We start from the raw sequence: 19120 nt of genomic DNA on the forward strand, positions 1-19120 counted from the left end.
ATAACATAGTACATACGGTGATTTGGAATTCACGGGGGAGATGCTTCTACAACGTAATCTAGAACATGATTATGTAGCATTAATAATAGCGGAACTTTCCGACAAACAACACTACATACCTACCACGTAAGGCACCTCCGTATTTTACATGTGCTGCTTCGCGACATTATGTGTAAGACTTAATAATTTCCCATTGCGGAACTACATCAATTTGGGTATGCAGATCCAGTCTTAGCCTACTAAACGTTACATACGACGTACGATATATTATATCGATCGCTATTTGCTGGTTTTGTGAATTTTTTTTTAACTTTACTATACGTCGAAACCCGTAAGCCTGTTCTAAAACACCCCAAGGCACCTAACATCAGTCCAGCAATGCTGGGGCTGAATATATATTTCGTGATTGGTGCAGCTTCCGTCCTTGAAAAAGGAAACTCGCTTGGCAAATACTATTTGTGGTGGAGAGCCTTTGCAGCAAAGAGTGGAAGCTAGACAAGGGCCTGCGTTTTGCCCAGCCCGGAAATCGTCGTACTCAGCCTCCCTTGGCATGTCTAGTGGGGCCGCATGCATCTTTGCCCCCTCGGACCAAGAATGCAGTCGGCGCCCCTTCGTCAGCAACTAGCCAGCGCGTTACTTCGCCATAATACTGTACCGTGGTATACAGTAAGATTAAGATGAAAGACAACGACCATAGTTGAAGGACGGCGCAGCAGATGGTGATGGGGGAAAATCAGGCCTTGTTTTGGTAGTGGATAGTGAACTCTAATCCCGCAACGTAATTAGTTTCCAACTGGCACGTGAGCAGGGAAAGCAGCTGAATGAGGGCAAAGCCAATCAACAGTGATCCAGCAACAGGGCAGATCGCTCCCACAAAGAAACGTTGATTTTCATTTGCCAGCCCGGATTCCGTTGAAACCATGCCAATGCCGAGTACCAGAATAGGTCCCACTGCCCTGCGTCGACCCGGATGCAGGCAAGGTTGGCAATAATTTGACACGTTGGGCCTTTTTCTGGATCAATTCATAACCAAAAACGCCTACCATAAATTGCGTCTGCGCAAGCGCCGCTGCATGGGTGGGCCTTGTCGTCGTCAACAGAGACAACTACGAATAACAAAAAAAAAGTTTGGTTTCTTGGGGAATTTGGAAACGGTGAACCCGATCAAGGGCTCGCTGACTATTTAATAGAGTCGGGATGCGAGTGCCGATTGACTGATTGATGGACCAGCTCATGTACATACACGAAGTCAAGGTAACTCGGCTAGCTTGGGTGCTGTTAACCATCGGATGAACGAAAGTCGCGTAGTAAGTTATCCGATTTCAACCCGCGCTACCCGTTCCTGCCTGGCGGTTTTCGCTGCGTTTGGTACCAAATAGTGGGCGTCTGTCTGCTTACTCTTGCCACACCATAGGCATTTCTGTTCTGTACCGTAGGTTCAGGGTCCATCTGAGATTTCACCTCGAGCACGAATTTTAGCGCCAAGTGTGTCAGGAGTAAGCCCCACCAAGACCAAAACCCACGCACACCCCATCCCAGGAGGTCCTTGTGTCATGGGTGTGTGTTTACTCCTTTTGCTGGAGGCGGGCGCCTACATGTAATACTACCAAGTACTGATCAGTTAGAACTAAGAACCCTACACCTCTTTTCGACTTTTTATCATCACTCAGTGCAACAAGACCTCGAAGCCACTCTTTGTGTGCCCAAGTCGGCATCGATCGCCCAAAAGTCACGTACCTATCCCAGCATCCGCCAGCCACCAGCGTGCGCCCCCCATTGTCTCTGGTTGTTCTTTCCCACCTGATGCGACAGCCCAGAAGAGACTAAACCTGCTAGCAACCCACTACTTCGCCATTCCATAAGCCAAGGCACCCACAAGCCGTAGAGGCTAATACTCTCCAGTCGTCCGCCCTTGAACCGATCTGATCTCTTGCAACTTTAGCATCACGGGCCAGCCGACCTTCCCTCCCTACCTTACATCACTCTCACTAAGCTCACCCAAGGGTTTCGACCGCTCCACCTACGAACCCAACAACCTCTTATCCTCCACCAGCACTCTCGACTGATGCTAGGGAACACCGTACATGATTCCACGACCAACTTTCCATTGATAAACGCCAACGGGAACTGTTTCGATTCAGCCAGCACCACGCATTCATACGCAAAAATGGAGGATATCAGAGGTCCGCCGGGCCGCCATAAGAGCATGTCGATGTTGCTCGTATCTTCATATGCCTTCGACTGGGTGGTATTACTTGTTGTCGCCGGCATTGGAGGCTGGCTTGGGATTTTGCCGCCTAACCACCGCCCGTTTCAACTTGAGAATCACAACATCTCGTGAGTATCTTGTCTTCATGCTTGCTCTGCTTATTAGACCTCCTCCCGTGTGGGGTCTTGTGTGTGCCAATTGAACGCTGACCGGTGCTGCTACCATTCAGATTCCCTTTTACAGAAAAGGAAACCGTGCCTATGGTTCTGGCGGCAATACTGAACACGGGTTTACCGATCATCATTGTTTCTTTCATTGCCCTCGTCTTTGTTCCCGGCTCGACTGTACCACCTGGAACCCCTAAGAGCATGATCTGGAGGAGGAAGCTGTGGGAGCTCCACACCGGCTTGCTCGGTCTGGCTTTGTCTGTCGTGGGCGCCTGGTTCGTGACCAATGCCATGAAGAACATGTTTGGAAAGCCGCGCCCCGATTTGATTTCTCGCTGCCAGCCTGACCTCGAGAACGTTGCCAAGTATGTCGTTGGAGGCATTGCAAACACTACTAGCAATGGCCAGCTCGTTAGCCACTTGATCTGTAAGAACCCGGACTCCGCGCAGCTTGAGGATGGCTTCCGATCTTTCCCAAGCGGGCACTCTTCCTCTTCGTCAGCAGGCCTGCTGTATCTATCGCTCTTTATCGCTTCCAAGTTCGCGATCACCATCCCATTCCTTGCGCCCAGCAACTTCTCGAACGCGAGCTCATTCAGTGCCTTCCCGTCCCGCATCCAACGGTCCGGCGCCGGCTCAGAGAGCTACGAGATGGTCGACCGCTCAAATGGCGGATCCCCCTCTGACGACATCTCCCGTCCCAATGACCCGGCTGCGGCTAGGCGCCTGGCCTCGCATTCGAGAGCCGTCGCCGCTGTCCGTCTCCAGGCTGCCGCGCCCCCGCTTTACCTGCTACTGATCGCGTGCCTTCCTACCTTCGGTGCCATATTCATCTCCGGATCTCGTTGGTTCGACTACCGCCACCACGCCTTTGATATCATTACTGGCTTCCTCATTGGCGTTATCACGGCCGTATTTGCGTTTCGCTACTACCACCTACCCATCAGCCAAGGCGCCGGCTGGGCTTGGGGTCCTCGAAGCCAGGACAAGGCCTACTGGGCCGGTGTGGGAAGCTATAGCTACGCGACCAGCAAGAACGATTGGTCGCGTGCTGGCGAGGAGGATGAGGCCAGCGTCGAGGCTACTGCACAGGCGACCGATTACGAGAGTGTGAGGCGTCAGCACATTGGTGTCGCTTCAAGTGGACACAACGGTCCTGTCAAAAGAGCGTACGACAACGCGAGTATACATTCGGCTAGACCATCACCGCCGAACGCGAATCAGTTCGATTTTACCAACAGGGTCTAGTTGAACCCCAAAGTCTGGGTCTTCGACTGAGATGACACCCAATAAAATCAAAGATTCCTAAATCTTAGGATCAGTTTTAGAAAAAGAAGGAAACTATCAGCAAATTTTTTATGAAGGGTCTTACTATTTGTATCATCAAAAGGCTTTTCATTGCTTTCATGAATCGCAGAGCCGAGCTTGTCTAATACCCATGTTAACGAATTTTGGGGGCTTTTTTTACAGCCTTGTTGCTAGAGCTCTCCTGTGCGCTCATTTTCTGTATGTTTACTCATATGGATTCCATGTTGTAAGAGCTTCGGACGATGGAGTTTGATAGTTATTTTTTTTACTTTTTTTTTTTTTTTTTTTTTTTTTTTTTTTTGTATTTCATTTCGGCGTTTAATAGGTTTAGTTTCTCATCTCCGTCACCATGATATCGGGCGTTTTTTCCTTTTCCCCTTGATCTAAACTTGTGATTTCCTGTCTGTTGAACTGTTACCTCATCGCTTGCATCATCACTAGATTACCTAGAAATGTCAATCAGAGAAAAAAAAAGACATTCTGTGTCGGATAGAATGTCGAATAAAATAGTTGGCCCGCGCACTTTTTTTTTATTCCCTCAGAGGTACACCGCATTCTTTCTGTGTAGTAACTCAAAAGGTAGATAAGTGAATAGGATCAGTCGCCAAGGCGCCTAGCAACCGAAAGAACACAACCACTTCCGTACCTATCGCCTTAAAAAAGAGAAGGACTCTACCTTGTTGGGCTCGATGTCGGCCTGTCAGACTGCTAACAACCTGCCTGGTCGCGAACCCAAGATCGAACGATCCTTTTGTTCAGGCGTATTACTGATCACCGTGCGCACACTTGCCGCCTCGTCCGAGCGTTCGTTTAGACCCAAAGGTAACCAACCCAACCAAGTTCTTTATGCGGGTGGCCGAGTTTTTGTCCGGCTTCGAAGAAGTAGAAGAAGAGCAGAAAAAAAAAAGACAACTTCTGCTATGACATCAGATCACCCGAACATATTCTTTTTCTCCGCGGATGGGGAACGTTTCTCCGTGCTTTTGTTCAGTAGAGAAAAAAGAAAATAAAAAAGATGAACCAAGTTAACAACCTGGATTTTTTCTCTTTATTTTCTTTTTTGTTTCTAAAAAAACAAGAAAAGAAAATAAAATAAATGATAACGCCTCCCTAAACCGGGGTATCGATCAATAGCTGTGACAATGTTTTTTCCCTTTGCGACCACGCCAACCCCCCTTTGAAATCCTTGATTTGACCATTATGAAAATTCGTTTCGGCTCATTCTTTGAACTTTCAAACCCCTTGCCCAAGGGTGCTTTTCATCGGCTTTGGAACTCCTTTCCCATGTTAGGATAATAGAGATGAAAAAGAAAAGAAAAAGAAAAGGAACTAATAAAGGTAAAAAAAGGTTGAAAACATAAAATTATCTTAATACCCTCAGACACCTTGCATCATGCTATCCCCAGGTACCGTAGCAGAGTCCACCAGGCCGACCGCCATGCCCTCCTGCTTCATGCCGTCCTCGTCATCTTCCTCCTCATCTTCTTCCTCGTCGTCCTCAATCTCGTCCGCCCCGTCCTTGAAGCCGCTCTCGACCTCCATCTTGCGCAGCCGCCGCCTCATGTCTTCGCGCCTTCCGCTCTGCCACCGCACCAGGGAAGCGGCCGCGTGGACGCGGAAGCCAAAGCAGCGCGGGACGTAGCGCTCGGCCGACTTGACGGGCATCAGGGCCGGGTAGACCTGGAAGAGGATGTTGTGGAACGACGTGCCAAAGTAGGCGCCGTCAATGCCGGCGTGCCGCGACGACTTTGGGTTGTATATGTCCTCGCACCGTGCGCAGTAGAGCTTGACCGGCTTAGAGCTGGGTATGTCGCACATGCCCATCGGCAGCAACGGGTGCGAGCCGCAGTGGACGCGGGGGCATTTGCCAAAGTCGCCCTTTTTGTATTTTTCCAGCTGTATTTTCCCCCCGTCGTGGTTAGCTCAGAAAACATTACCGTAATAAATATGTCCATCCTTAATTGTACAGACGAAGAGAAGCAAAATAAACAAAACATAGAGACCGGTCAGGCTGAAATAGAGCGGCATCAGGAAAACGGAAACCTCACCATTTTGCTCAACCCCCTCGTCGTGACAATATACCGCGCGTGGACCAGCCCGTATAGATGCCGTGCCGACTTCTCTATCGTCTCGCGCATGTCATCGTCGCAGTCGAGATCGAAGACGTCAGTGATGAGGTCGAGAGCATATTGATAATAGGAGACCTCGGTGTTGAGGCCCGTGAGGTTGAATCGATCCGTCAGGTAGTCCTCATCGATTTCGCAAAAGTATTCGTTGCCTTTGGAGCCGATGAACTGCAGGTCGGGTGGGTTATAGGCAAACCGGTTAGCCAAAGGTGCTACAAAGTTATATGTATATATTGGTGGGTATTGTGTGTATCAAAGGTTGTAACGCCGAAGCGGCCTTGCGCGCCGGGCAACGTTTCCATCGTCGATGACGAGGCGGGTATCTAGGTCAAATTGCTGCCTTTTGGTCTGGCCAATACGGCTCTGCAGGGAAAGCCGGAGGCCCCGCGCCGACATAGACGAGGGATGACGTGGATCCGAATCACGCGCAAGGACGGGACGGGACGGTACTCGAACGCGATCGATGGGCGGTCGAGTCGCAGAGCGGGGGCGGGGAGGGTTTGAAAGTCAAAACAAAGTAGATGAGAAAAAGAATACAAAAAAAACTTTGAGTCAACGTACCCAATCCCTCCAATAGCTAGTGTAATCACTATCCGACTCGCTGCCAAAGTCTTCCATAATGGCAGCGACCTTTGGTGGGAGATGGTGAACAGGGAGAAGGCGACGACCAAGGTAGAAAAAGGCTGAAGGCGGAGTTGCTGATACTGAGAGAGTCCGACCCTTCAATCATGTACAGGCGGCGCTGTGGTGGTGGGGTTCCTGATGAAGACATGAGAGATTCTAGGCCGTCGATTTCGCGCCTGGGAGTGGGTCTCGAGGAATTGCGTATGTGGGGCCGGTGCTCAATCAATGAACATGGCGCTGCCTTGCACTTGCTATCAGATGAATATGCAGACACAGACTGAAAGGAGACAACGACAAGAGATAACAGGCTTGGATGGAATTGTGCCACTCTTACTAGGATAAAAAGGTTTACATTTCTGTGGGTGTTGTACGATTACGATATTGCTAAAAAACTGATATTTATGGGTATCCGGTCCGTCCAGGGCTCCGTTCAAGATGAAAACAACTGATAACAAACGCGCTCATTATCTCACTGTACTCGCTTGCATCGAGTTTCCGCCTCTCAAGTGTCAAACCGCGACGCTCCACGATATAAAACAGTCAGAGATGTAAATTTCTCTGGCAAAATTCAGGATATGGTATTTTAGGGCTGGGTATATGGATGGGTATCTCGACAGGTGAAAGTTCAAGATAAGATCGGAGAAGCCGTGTGCAAGATTGAGGGTACTGAAGATGCTGTTGGATACCTCGTTGATCTGTGAAATGCAATTTCGAACTTGATAGGTGTCCACAATCCGTCCCTGTACATGTGAAAAAAAGAGAAGTTCTTGAGCGTGTAGGCGCAACGATAGCTTGTCTTGGGCGTATTGCACCCGTGATGAAGATCGTGATAAGAGTGTAGATAAAGGGCGCCGCGCAAAATGAAGATATTGAACTCAAATAAGCTTCCGAGCTTGCGACGTATCATACGACATGAGCTTAGAATTTCCATCTTGGCTTGGAATCCGTTGTCTTCTCCGTCTGGCTCTTGCGTAATGACGCCCGCTGCGTTGAAGGTGTATTGCGGCCTGAGACGCTGACACTCCTGGTCACTCCGTCCCTGAAAAGGCCCGTACCTCCTCCACTGCTTTGCGGCAAAGCACTAGTCCGGCGCGGATTTGATGTGGCCATAGAGCTGGCTGGACGCACAGGGCTGGTGCCAAGAGGCGCATCGACCTTAGGCCGGCCCGGTGGTTGGAGAGACGACCTGCGGTTGCTCAAAGCGGATGAAGACGAAGAAGATGATTGGGCTGTCAGGCGTGGCTGGTTCATCCTCGATGCTGCAACAGCCTGCTGCGAGTACGGACCAGGAGAGGTCAGTCTCTCACGGAATGAGTATCGGCTATGGCTGCTAGGAGGCTTAGAAGGTGTTACGTCGGGCATGGGCGATGCGGAGCCTGCACGACCACTTAGAGGGCTACGAAGCGGCATTTTACTGGCGCTGGAGCGGGGAGATGGGGTGCTCTGTGGCTCAACCGCCAATGGTTTAAAGTTATGGCCGGTATCTACGCCGTTAACAGAAGAATTCCACCGGGGCCGGTTAGGGAGGGGGTTGTTGGACGGGCGGGCGATGCTTGATCGAGTCTTCGCCATGGGTGTTAATGAGTTGTCCCTGCCAAGACCCCCCGTGGTTGACAGTCTTGAGAGCGGCTTTCGAGGCTGCTGCTGCTGCGAGGGGGCAACAGCAGACATGCTCCTCCGGTTCGTTGGCATCGGGAGAGCGCTGGCGTTGCCGGACGCAGACCTTCGTTTGTTCAAAATCTTCGAGGTCGGGGTCTCGAGGCCCAGATTCGACATTATTACTGATGACGGCGGCGAGCTCTGGGGCGTTTCGTGCCCACTTCCAAGCCCGGACATGTCGTTTGAAAGCATAGTTGATATCGAGTCCCGAAGAGCCTGCCCTTTATCGTCCATTGTGAGTTCGTCCAAGGAGAGATCCATCTCACGCATGCGATCTCTCAGCTCGTCCCACTTGGTTTGGAGTTCTGTATGCAGTCGTACAATCTCCCCGTTGACTGTCAATCTATCCTTGATTCCACGGTCGATGATTGAGAGAACACGCTCAATTGCAGGGCTGTAATGTGTCTTCTTCGCTTCGTAGCTCTCGATTTTCTTGCCCATCAAGGCAGGGTTCGTCAAGTTCAGGCCGGCGTCCACACACTCCTTGATCTTGGAGACACTACGCTCAACAGATTCGTACATCTTTTGTGCTTGTCGGGCCGCACCGCGAAAGACTAGAATCCAACGGTCCTCGCCCAGCTCTTTGCGCAGATTCTCAGCATCCTTCTCAAGCTTCTTGTAGCTGTTGTCCAAGTCTTCTCTTCGCATTTCGAGCTCTTCAGCGGCGCTTGGGAATGTCCTTTCAGCCCTTGCCGCGAAAACAGAGAGTCGCATGGGGAGGAAATCCAACGAGGCACGCAATGGCTGCATCCTCGCAAACAAAGCCAGTAGGCTCGAGTCATCCTGGGTCAAACTTGGTACGCCAGGCGAGCTAGGGCTGGCGGGGAAAGCTGGTAGGCTGAACCGATGGCTCTTAGCAGCTTGTAGCCTTGTGGCTGCGGGAGGCGTCTCCTCGACTATCGTCTCCAAGTCCCCGATGTCGACATTATCTTGGCTGTTAGCAACTGCCAGCATGGACTTATGTCGCCGTTCCTCCATCTCAAAAACAAGCCTGCAAAGCTCGTCCATCTCGTTCTGGATATCTCCCAGCACCATATTCCATAGCTCCTCCCACTCCATAGCAATCTCAACCTGGCCTTTGACCGAATTCAACGTGACGTGGATGTTGGCCCACTCTTTAGTGATTGATTCCATCTGCATGACAGTCCTGGCAAGGTCTTCGGGAGCAACCGAACCAACATCGGGCCGATTGTTTAGCGCTTCAATGGCAGAGAGATAGACCTTGATCAGGCTTTCAAACCGACTTATGGCACTCTCCACCTCCTCCAGACCTTCTCTGCCACCCGCAGCCGACCACTCGACGTCATCGTCGCTGTCCAAGCCGCTGATGACCTCGGAAGCTTTCGAGATCCAGTTCCTAATCTGCTCGGCTGCACCGATCAGTGCTCTTGCAGCGGCCTGGGCCGTTGATATGGCAGCCACCTTTTCCGACAAAGAATTGGCATCAGGAAGCTGGAGGGATGTTAGTTGGGCCAGCTGGTTCGAAAATGAGGCGCGGGACAGCGTGTATATCGACCCTGGTCGCTGCAGGCCCAACGGGTTGAAATGGATTTCTTGGCTGAAGTCGGTGGCGGGTGTGGTTACTGATGATAGGGGTGGTGAGTCTTTTGGAGGCGGAGGCGGCCTCTCGTCATCCGGAGTAGTCGGTGACATGATGGTGCTGCTATCCCTATCGATGTGCTGTTGACGTGTCTCGGGCTGACACTTGGTTCCATTGCCGTTGGAGTGATCTGGCAGTCGAAACTTGTTCGTATCCATGGCTAGCTCAGGCACTGTGTCAATCTCTGGGAGCAGTTCAGGGCCCTCTGGGACCTCCGGGGCCACAGCTGCAGCTGGACTGGCAGCAACTTCAGTGTCCGAATGCGAAACCAAGCTTGGGCTTCTTTTGCTAGACCTGAATTTCAGCCCCTTCAGACTGGCCTTGGAAGGGATGCGAACGAGTGCGCCTTTCCACGGTCTGCCGCGTCGTTCAACAATCGGTGCTTCAGACCCGGCCTGGTGGCCTTGATCAAGCTGGCGAAGCTGTTCTTCGTCGAGGCGGCCGATAGCTTCAGCCCGTAGTGCGGCAGCGGATTGGGTTTCTTTCTGGGGGTTGCTGGAGCCGAAGCCAAGGGCTTTTAATCGTGCGGCCAAGCCCGGCGAGGGTCTTCGTGCAGTGATTCGTGCGGGTGAAACGGAACTCTGTTGTTGTGATGTTTGAGAAGAAGAATCGTCGAGTGCATCTACATCAGTGCATGCAAGCGGTGGTTGTGTATCAATATCTGGCGGTTGATGGACGATCACTGGGGCGGTGATGTTGTTTTGCAGGAAGGCGGCGGCATTAAGTGATTCGTGATTGTGGATGGTGTTGTCGAGGTTGTCGTTTACGTTGACGTCGTTGTGTTTATTATCGGGCTGTTGTTTTTGTTGTTGCCTGGGATAAATTGTTGGCAAAAGTCCAGGATGCTGGTTCGGGTACTCAGAGAAGCGGAGCTCAGCCAAGTCTGGTGGAAGATCAGCGAATGATAGGCCATGGTCTGATTCAAAAGGCGGCTGGTTAGCAGCTCTTGATGTGCTGAGGCTACCGGCTGGCTCGGGCGCCTCTAAACTCTGAACGGCATTATCGTCCGACTTTGGCGGCTCTTGTTTTTGTTGTTTTTGTTGTGCATCGGGATCAGATGTGCCTCCGACGGAAGCTGTAACATAGGTTGCGCTCATTCATTTACCCTGCTGCTACCATGGAGCAGCAGCTTCGTCGTGTGAGGTCGGAGCTCGATCTGATCCGATCCCAAAAGCTAATACCAGCACACCCAGGCTTGGTCCGTGGGGTTCGAAGCGCTGGTCGGTCGGCCCAGAGTCTGACCGCCAGCGACCGCTGTTTCCTGCTGTTGTAACTTGTGGCGCTGCCGTACCGTTCGTTACACGTGCAGGAAACCAAGTTGAGAAGTGACGGATTGCTGGACGCGCTCCACTTTGCTGCAGAAAAAGTCGGGACTCAGCGAATGGATTGCACGCACTGGTCTAAAAAAGATGATTGTCTGCTTCAAAGAGGAAAATAGACAGGGTAAATGTGAGTAATGGTTTTGCTGAGTTGTCAAGCTATGCACTGCTTTTTGTATCCTTTTTTTTTCCTTCCTCAAATAGGATGACTAGCTCGTGGCGCTTTGCGCTGGCGCAGGACTGGATGAGGCTAACAAAGTCAAGCCAGAAGAAAGTGAGTCGTTGCGAAGGAAGCGCGCGAAAGTGATTTAAAAAGTGAGAGAGTGACGTATGGTTGAGGTATTCGCGGCCGGCAAGAAGCTAGACCAAGAATAATTCGTAATAATAGTAAGTAGCTTGAATTCCTAGGCAGGCATGAGATAGGTAAGTTAAATGAGTACAAAAGAGAAGGTAGGCTGGCAGACTGTAGAATTGGACAGGCATGTAGGTAAAGAAAGCTAAAGAGGGAATATTAGGCACTTGAAGTGAGAGAAATGACAATGGGGACAGACCTCCAGAGTGTCGGCGTCTCAGAATTGCGGGAGAGCTTCAAAAGTGCTTGCCTGGCAATGAATGACCTTTAATTGGAAGCAGCACGGTTGATTGATTGATTGACGGGTAGCCACAACTTGTTTGCTGGGTCTCGGAAAATAACCTCGAGGCCAATGTCCGTGTACTGGGCTTCTTCGGCCAAGCTCGACGAGGAAAGCAGAACGCAGTACTACGGCGGGACGAGTCACAACATCGGCATTGCACATCACCTTGCACAAGCGGCACCACGACGGTTTACATTCATGATTGATTTGTGTCTGCCCCTTTCTGGGTAATCGGTCGATTCGGCGAACCTGGCCCTCCCCTGGTTATATGTGTCGCGTTGCCGATCGAATGCTTGAGTAGGGCTCCGGATCTGAGAGAGCCTTCTAGTTCTAGAACTAAAGTCCTGTCGCAAACCGTTCTGCGCCCAAGATGAAACGTAAACGACCAAGAATAGGAAGTCGCGTGTGTATGAACTCCAAAATCGCGTCTCGGGCCAGGTTACGTGCTGATGTAAGATAGTGGAGGGCGGGCACATGGCTTGGTGTTTGGATCTTTTGATTTGAACTTTCACAGTGACTAGAACTAGGTGTACTGTAGACCTGTTCTAGGTGTTCTCTTACTGTCGGTTGATAGTTCAGACTCCCAAACCTCTGAAGCTTGAATCTCGGACTGTCAGTCGGTATGCACTTGATCTCGAGGAAAACCAAGCAACTTCATCAAAGGATAGTAATAATTGTGGACCATATCCAACGGCGAGTTTAGCGAGGAATACTCAGCCGTTTAACAGTAATTAGTTGTACGATATTAAAAACGACTTGATTGAAGCCGGCTACCCACCCAGTCAAGCCTGCCAACCACGCCCAGGTACCTTAGTCAGGTGACACTGAATGACACCTGTCCTACGGTAACCCCATATTCATACCCTTCCTCTCGGCGCAAGAGACCACTTTCAGAGGTCCAGAGTTACATTCAGGGGCTCCAGGTTATATTATACGTGATTTAATCTCCATAGTCTCCCGGTGTACTGTACAGCCCAAGCCAAGTGTGCACGAACGTTGGAATAGCCTAAGTGATTAAACGGCTTGATAGATGTCAAAGGCGTGTACGGGTATCCCAACTTTGTTACCCTACGAATATATCAGTACCTGACGCATTTGACGTATGCGTGTGTGCCTGCCCATTGATACTGTTGTGGCTGCTGCAAAATGCATAATGCAATGCTACGTCGATGTATGGCAGGACACGGACTCCCGCCACTATCTACCACGGGAAATCAGGGCTTGGTCTAGTCTAGAAATCTACTGTACATCTACTGTACGGTAGTCCCCCATTCCAGGCATTCGGTTTCGCAACTGACCAATCAGGTGCGCCCATTGTCATTATTTTGTTGGAAAAACGGCACGACTACGTTGCCTGGGGGTTGCTGCGAACTAAACCCCACGATGAAGTAGCTCAAACGCCTCAAATGTCGTTTCTGCACCATGACAGCAAAACTTACATTTACTCCGTAAGTGCACCACCGTTGCAGCTAGTAATTAAATAGATGATTAGAGGCGTTATCTTAGCGAAAAGCCATCATGAAGACGAACGTGGCTGATCAAGTGGGTAAAGCTGACAGTCTGCGGACAAGAGGTTACAGAAGCTTGAGAATGTAGCAATGGAAGCTGCCTAGGTAGGTAGGTACGGTACTTCGCACCCAAGGAATTCAAATGCCACTCCGAGTGAAATAAGATGAAGCCTCCACTAGATGCAGCAAATGCATGGGGGCCCACAGACTTACTATAAGTGGTCAACCGGCCAGGGATGTCTCACGCGTTCCTTGCCAAAGCAGGGGTCCCACCAGTCAGTCGGCATTACGCGATATGCCAGGAAGGTACGAAGTAATTAATTACCTAGACCTAAAAGCTACATTTTCCGACTTGGCCGCGAAAGCGCCGTCTCATTCATTGTTCAGCCCAGGCAAGTCAGTCACTCAGTTTCTGCTCAATTTTGGCTTGCATCGCTTTTAAATCACAAGCTTTTTGTACATTTTGGTTTTTTGTTCTCTCTTGATTTTGAGTTAAATCTTGGACTGGAGGGTAAATTCTGATCGTCCTTTTTGCTTATTCACGCCACTCGCCGCCGTGCAAACGAAACGGTTACTTTAACCTAGGCAACTTAAAATCAGAGTGTTTTTTTTTATGGCTTGCTTGCTTCAAGGACGGCCCGTTGTTACCTCTCTGCTGTACCTTGTCTGTATAACCCACATACATACCGTTTACCTTAATCTCGATTAAAGTGGACGCCGCAGACGGCACTAAGCACCCTCGTTGCCTCTTCATTGCTTTCTTTTGCCAATCTTCAATCCCATACGACCTAACATACCACTTTGTCGGGCCGCCTACATATCAAGAATCTAGCCCCCCGTCTAGTCTAGTCTAAAAGCACAGGCCGGCCCGCGCCGCCTGAACGATATCGGATCTTGCTACCTACCTACAGTTGCGCAAACCAAATCCCATCCCAGGTTCACATCCAGCTACCTGACCTCGTCCATTCTCTGCATACGGCTGGTTCGACCTGTCAGTTACTGTCGCCTCCATCACCAACCGGCCCGCCCGAAAACATGGCCACTGCTTCGCAGGATCAACCCCCAACCTTCCGGCGCGACTCGCCGTCACCCGAGATAGCCCCGACCCGAGCTATAGGGGCCTGCCCAGAACTATCCCGCTGTCTCTCGACTACCTCACTGGGCTCACAAGGGTCCGCCACTACTGACGGCTCGCGTCCTCGAGAGTCACTCGGGGCAGCCAGCGACACGTCCAACTTATCCCGCCACTCTTCAGCAAGCTTTGCTTCTTCTCGTCTCTCCGATGTGAGTGGGCTCGGTGTCGACACGTGTAGCGGAAGGAGCTTCAGTGGCAGCCGCTACTCGACAATGAGCATGGACAGGCCCGCCGCCCAGCGCTCCTCGTCTCGCCGACGCGGCTACATGCGCCCTTGTGGAACTGATTTTGCCGCCAGCGCCCGCCAACGAGAGAGCGTCCTCAGTCTTGGCAGCATCACACATCTACAGTACTACTTTGCCAGGACTGGTCTTCTCGACGGCAAGGGTGGTAACCTCGGTCGGAGGAGGAATCAGAAGGCACAGACTCTGGACTTCTCCCAGCTGGACAGCTCCGCCTTCAAGAAGACTGGCAGCGGGTCAGATGTCGACTCATCATATGCCTCCATGGGCAGTAGCCCGGATCTGGGCGCACAACAAAGTGGCCTTGTCGAATCTCCTGTCCGGGAAGAGCACATGGGGGACGAAGCGTACTTTGACGATGATGTTTCTGACCCGGAGGACTACGATGGGGCCGAGCATGGCATGCTCCCGCCAACCACCAGCACATATATCCACCGCGAGAAGCCTGTGCCCAAGCCACCGTCCATGTCTGAGCTGCGCGCAGAGTTGACGAGTGCCCTTGAAACAGCCACCAAGGCATTGTCTGAGGCCAAAGAAGGTAAGGACGCGTCCAAGGTTGAGGACCCAGAAGACAAGGAGAACAGCACACCCTCCACGAAGGCTCCAGGGTGGTTCGAGGTCCAGGGTGTACACATCCTCGACGTCATGACGCTAGCTATTCGAGCAGCCAAGGTCTACTACACGAGCCACGAGCACCCGCATAAGCTCGACGCCATCAAGTCGGAAAAGGCTGTGCGTGCCGAGCTTCTTTCCGTCATGGACGCCTTGAAGCGCATGGCCTCGCGCAACTTCGCCGGAGGCATACGTAAAGACGAGTTTGCCACTATGGATGGCTGGGTCGCCGGTTTGAAAGATATGCTGAGCCGTGAAGACAAAATGGTCGCTGATGAGCGGAAAGAGGTTGCCAGTTGGACCTGGCTCAAGGACGCCGATTGGTCTGATAGTTTGGAGAAGCGCGTCGAGCGCGAGTACGCCTTCATCAAGTCCCTGCTAGCTGGGAACGGTTCATTTCCTGATCAGGGTACTGGCACAACTACACCGACCCAGATCACGTCGCCAACGACAACCTCGTTCCCTGGCGCCACCTCATCATCAACAGCATTACCTCTAGCAACCGCAACGCCAGACGAAGAGACTTTGCCGGAGTGGAAGCCCATAGACCGCGATACCTCGCTTGATAGTCAAACTGTGCCAACACCGTTTCTGCGCGCCATGCAGAACGGCAAGTTCTTGGTCCGGCTGCACAACGGAGCCGTGCATAAGTCGCAGCGACGCTTCGGTGCCATTGGTTCGTACCACCAAGACACGGCCAAGCCATACCGTTCCGCCGACAACATTCGTTACTGGGTTAAGGCCGCTGAGCTACGCTGGGAGGTCCACCTCAAAGGCGTTGATCCTCTGGCCCTTGTTTACGATAACGCCGGCCCTCAGGTTTGGGTGGCATTTGAGGATGCCATATTAGACTGGTGCCGTAAGGTCAGAGAGGAGATCACTGCCGAGCTTGTTGCTGCTAAACTGGTCTGATTCCAGTTTCCCCTCTGGCTCTCCGGTCCTTGACGGGGCTGCGGGCTTGTAAGCCCTATGTTCACACATGAATCCTATGACAATAAATACCCTTGTATGAAGCTGCGGCAGGAGCATTTTTAAAGCTCCCGCGTTGTTGTTTCTCTTCTCGCTTTATCCCTCAACTTTTAGGCCAAGAAGCCATTCTCTTCACACACACGGACATGTGTCAATGCACGCTAGGTCTCTTCAAAGAGACGTTCTTTGTCTACTGCGGTCTACATTTAGTGCATTTTGTTCTTCTCCAACGACCATCTCGTCGCCCATTTTTGTTTTTATGGACATCTTTCTCTTTGTCATGTCACATATACCCCCCAAGCATCGCTTCGATAGGGCGTCTTCATTTGCTTCGTCCGAGTCTCTATTTTCATGGACATTCTGTTTTCTTGGAGTCTTCGATACTGAACTTCACACTGATAACCCATAAGTACCTAAATCCGTTTTTTTCCCCTTTCTTTAGAAACTATAAGAATTCGGGGGGTTTCTCGACCTTTTGCCTCCAAAAATGTGTGTTGACTAGATTTGGTTTAATAACAAAGGTTTTCATTCATAATCATGATCCCTGCTTTTGGCTGACGCGCCAAGTATTTGAATGTTGTGCCCATCTGTCAAGATACAGATTCCCGAACCCCCGTCTTCTATTTTGCCTTTGGCCTTTGCGGCAGCGAACGTCACCCGCTCGATGGGCAATGGGAATAACGGGAGTCGGCCGAATAAGCTGGGGAAGATAGCATGGACCAAAATGACCATACGTGAGGAAAACAAAGCATAGCCCAAATTGGCATTCCTTGTCACATTAATGGAACCTGCACAAGGCCCCTCGCAGCCTGATCTCATGGAGCCTGTTCGAGGGGGGCTGCGGTGATGATTACTGTGCCTTTGCCCTCCCCTGTAGTCGAGGATCAGACAGCGTTAGTTTTTGAATAGTCCGTTTAATCCTTTTAAAAGATATTAAGATCTAGAAAATTCGGAGAGTAGGGTGTAAAAGGTAAGTAGTCGTCAATGGCTTGCTTGATCATTTCTTTCTCGTCTCCCCACGGCGGAGATAGAATTGAAGGAGGGGTGGATAAAAAAAGAAGAAGCTATCTAGGAAAATAAACCATGTTTCCTCGAAGGAATACCCGTTCAATCTCGGAACTGCTCGTTCGGATTTCGGTCGCCTTCAATCTAGCTCAGTGCCAGCAAAGTCACAAAGCCTCTTCAACCCCATTCAACTGCAGTGACTGCTCAGGTAGGTACTCTATCTCCATTGAGCCATTCTAGGAAAATGGATGTCTGTCGGAGGGAGGAAATATTGAGGATTTCGGACTTCCGGAGATTAAAGCGGTGGTTTCAGACAAGAGACTATACATCTTGGATCCTAATATCGGTGAGTTGAGAACCGCACATCGTGGTCCCCAAGACAACCTGGCGCCAGGAAAAAAGGAAGAAAAAAGAAGAAAAAAGAAAGAAAAAAAGAAATCCCTTGACCAACACAAGCATTCCCCGAAAATACTCCTAGGAAAAAACGCCACCCTCGCCCTGTCCCTGAACGAGAAATGGAAGAGTGACGACATCACCCTGGATACACTGAACAGGGGCGGCCTGCTCGCGAGGGACGCCGTCCATACGAACGCCAGGTGGGCCTCTGAAGGGATGCCAGGCAACGCACAGTCGTACAAAATCTTCAACTGGGGAGGCAAAGCCCGGTACAAAGACGACGACCCGAGGTACCGCGCCCCGCCGCCGCTGATACGCCTCACGCCGAGCCGCGTCGGCACCATGCCCGCCACGACTGAAGGCGGATGGGCCGTGGTCGCGAAGCCACTAAACACCCCTGAGACGATACTGCGGACAGACAAGGGCGCCCGGACGACTTGCAAAGGCGTGGGCTACCTCCTCGGCGGCGTGACGCCGTACAGCAAGGGCGAGGATGCCATCCCGGGGCCTGGTGACGCTGGACCTGGAGCGCACTCGCTTCCTGAACCGGACCGCACCGGACTTTGGCTCCCGCCGCCAGCCCTCTCTCCTCGGAACCTATCGAAATGGCGCCGCAGTGTGCCTCCCGACGCTTGGGACCAATAGGAGAGGCATGGTAGTCTTCCTTGGCAGTGAGTACGCGCAGGCCATTCGCACCTGGGGTCTGGTGCAGATAGACAGGGTGTACATGTACGACATCGCCACCGAGAAGCTCTACATGCAGCCGGCGACGGGCGGGGGCGTCGATGGAACGCCAGAGGTTCGCAGAAGCCCTTGCGCGGTGGCCGCGGGGTCGCATTCCGGAGGGACGTACGAGGTTGTCGTGTTTGTCGGCTCTGACAAGGGCGAGGTTTCGTCCGACGTGCACGTTGTCACCATCCCGGGCTTCCAATGGTTCAGGGTTCCCAACACCGACAAGGAAAACAAGCCCATGGACGGGCATCAGTGCACAGTCGTGGGGGATGGCCAGCGGCAGATGCTCTCGCTCGGCGGAAACGTCGATGGTGTCGACCCATGGCGTGATGCAATTGAGATCCTGGATATGACAGAGTTGAAATGAAAGGACGAGCTTGACCCCGTGTTAGCGGAGTACCAGGCGCCTTCCATGGTGACAAACTGGTATTCCAACGGGTGCGTTTTACCCCCTTATAAAACCACTAGCACACATTTTCTCATATTGTTAAGCTACCCCAAACTAACGAGCTGATGACAACTTCCGTGGTTGAATGTTGCAGCGGTCTACAAAATGTCTCATGGGAGAACGAAGACACAAAGAGACTATTTCCTCAAGCCATGGTCAGGAACAACACGACTTAAATCACCATACCATTGACAGAGATACCCGCACTGCGCCATGCATATACACAGGCATCTATAGCAATCATTGCGGGCGGCGTTGCAGGAGGCGTAGTTCTACTCGTCCTTCTGACCATAGTGACTTTAGTGATCATTCGGCCACGCCGCCATCGCCACCTTGTGGAGGGGCAGCCTAAAGGCTCAACCAGGCAGAGGAGTGCCAGTTACTTGCACGACAAGCCCATGCTGGACTCGGCCCAGATCCAAGAGA

The 19120-nt window shown here is 51.5% G+C and overlaps 6 protein-coding genes across 6 annotated transcripts; 4 read left to right on the plus strand and 2 right to left on the minus strand.

The window, feature by feature from the left end:
- The first annotated feature begins 1064 nt into the window (after positions 1-1064).
- On the plus strand, positions 1065-3955 carry MGG_05650 (PAP2 domain-containing protein). Its single transcript, XM_003710495.1, has 3 exons — positions 1065-1307; positions 1415-2337; positions 2439-3955. The coding sequence occupies exons 2-3, from the start codon at positions 2066-2068 to the stop codon at positions 3622-3624; spliced, it is 1458 nt and encodes a 485-aa protein (XP_003710543.1). The 5' UTR covers positions 1065-1307; positions 1415-2065; the 3' UTR covers positions 3625-3955.
- A 691-nt stretch (positions 3956-4646) lies between these two features.
- On the minus strand, positions 4647-6545 carry MGG_05651 (casein kinase II subunit beta-2). The gene is made up of 3 exons (XM_003710496.1): positions 6372-6545; positions 5733-5978; positions 4647-5580 (listed from the first exon to the last, which is right to left on the minus strand). The coding sequence occupies exons 1-3, from the start codon at positions 6426-6428 to the stop codon at positions 5062-5064; spliced, it is 822 nt and encodes a 273-aa protein (XP_003710544.1). The 5' UTR covers positions 6429-6545; the 3' UTR covers positions 4647-5061.
- Positions 6546-6731: 186 nt separating this feature from the next.
- MGG_05652 (uncharacterized protein) lies at positions 6732-12365 on the minus strand. The gene is made up of 2 exons (XM_003710497.1): positions 11564-12365; positions 6732-11416 (listed from the first exon to the last, which is right to left on the minus strand). Exon 2 carries the CDS (start codon positions 10788-10790, stop codon positions 7353-7355), a length of 3438 nt encoding a protein of 1145 aa, XP_003710545.1. The 5' UTR covers positions 10791-11416; positions 11564-12365; the 3' UTR covers positions 6732-7352.
- On the plus strand, positions 11136-11907 carry MGG_16434 (uncharacterized protein). The gene has a single exon (XM_003710498.1). It carries the CDS (start codon positions 11717-11719, stop codon positions 11876-11878), a length of 162 nt encoding a protein of 53 aa, XP_003710546.1. The 5' UTR covers positions 11136-11716; the 3' UTR covers positions 11879-11907.
- A 1118-nt stretch (positions 12366-13483) lies between the features above and the next one.
- MGG_05654 (uncharacterized protein) lies at positions 13484-16659 on the plus strand. Its single transcript, XM_003710499.1, has one exon. It carries the CDS (start codon positions 14191-14193, stop codon positions 16054-16056), a length of 1866 nt encoding a protein of 621 aa, XP_003710547.1. The 5' UTR covers positions 13484-14190; the 3' UTR covers positions 16057-16659.
- Positions 16660-17362: 703 nt separating this feature from the next.
- On the plus strand, positions 17363-18613 carry MGG_05655 (uncharacterized protein; the record flags this gene model as incomplete). Its single annotated transcript, XM_003710500.1, has 3 exons — positions 17363-17464; positions 17575-18132; positions 18200-18613. 3 exons carry the CDS (start codon positions 17363-17365, stop codon positions 18611-18613), a joined length of 1074 nt encoding a protein of 357 aa, XP_003710548.1.
- Between the last annotated feature and the right edge of the window lie 507 nt (positions 18614-19120).

This window comes from Pyricularia oryzae, chromosome 1, assembly GCF_000002495.2.
Source record: "Pyricularia oryzae 70-15 chromosome 1, whole genome shotgun sequence".
Classification (NCBI taxonomy): Eukaryota; Fungi; Ascomycota; class Sordariomycetes; order Magnaporthales; family Pyriculariaceae; genus Pyricularia; species Pyricularia oryzae.

Excerpts from the sequence above, each read along its gene's own strand:
- MGG_05650 (XM_003710495.1), top strand. The coding sequence starts at position 2,066 with ATGCTAGGGAACACCGTACATGATTCCACGACCAACTTTCCATTGATA. Across the intron at positions 2,338-2,438 it reads CTTGAGAATCACAACATCTC|ATTCCCTTTTACAGAAAAGG; the intron begins GTGAGTATCTTG and ends GCTACCATTCAG.
- MGG_05651 (XM_003710496.1), bottom strand. The coding sequence starts at position 6,428 with ATGGAAGACTTTGGCAGCGAGTCGGATAGTGATTACACTAGCTATTGG. Across the intron at positions 5,979-6,371 it reads CTAGCTATTGGAGGGATTGG|TTCATCGGCTCCAAAGGCAA; the intron begins GTACGTTGACTC and ends CCCGACCTGCAG. Across the intron at positions 5,581-5,732 it reads CGAGGGGGTTGAGCAAAATG|CTGGAAAAATACAAAAAGGG; the intron begins GTGAGGTTTCCG and ends GGGAAAATACAG.
- MGG_05652 (XM_003710497.1), bottom strand. The coding sequence starts at position 10,790 with ATGAGCGCAACCTATGTTACAGCTTCCGTCGGAGGCACATCTGATCCC.
- MGG_16434 (XM_003710498.1), top strand. The coding sequence starts at position 11,717 with ATGTCCGTGTACTGGGCTTCTTCGGCCAAGCTCGACGAGGAAAGCAGA.
- MGG_05654 (XM_003710499.1), top strand. The coding sequence starts at position 14,191 with ATGGCCACTGCTTCGCAGGATCAACCCCCAACCTTCCGGCGCGACTCG.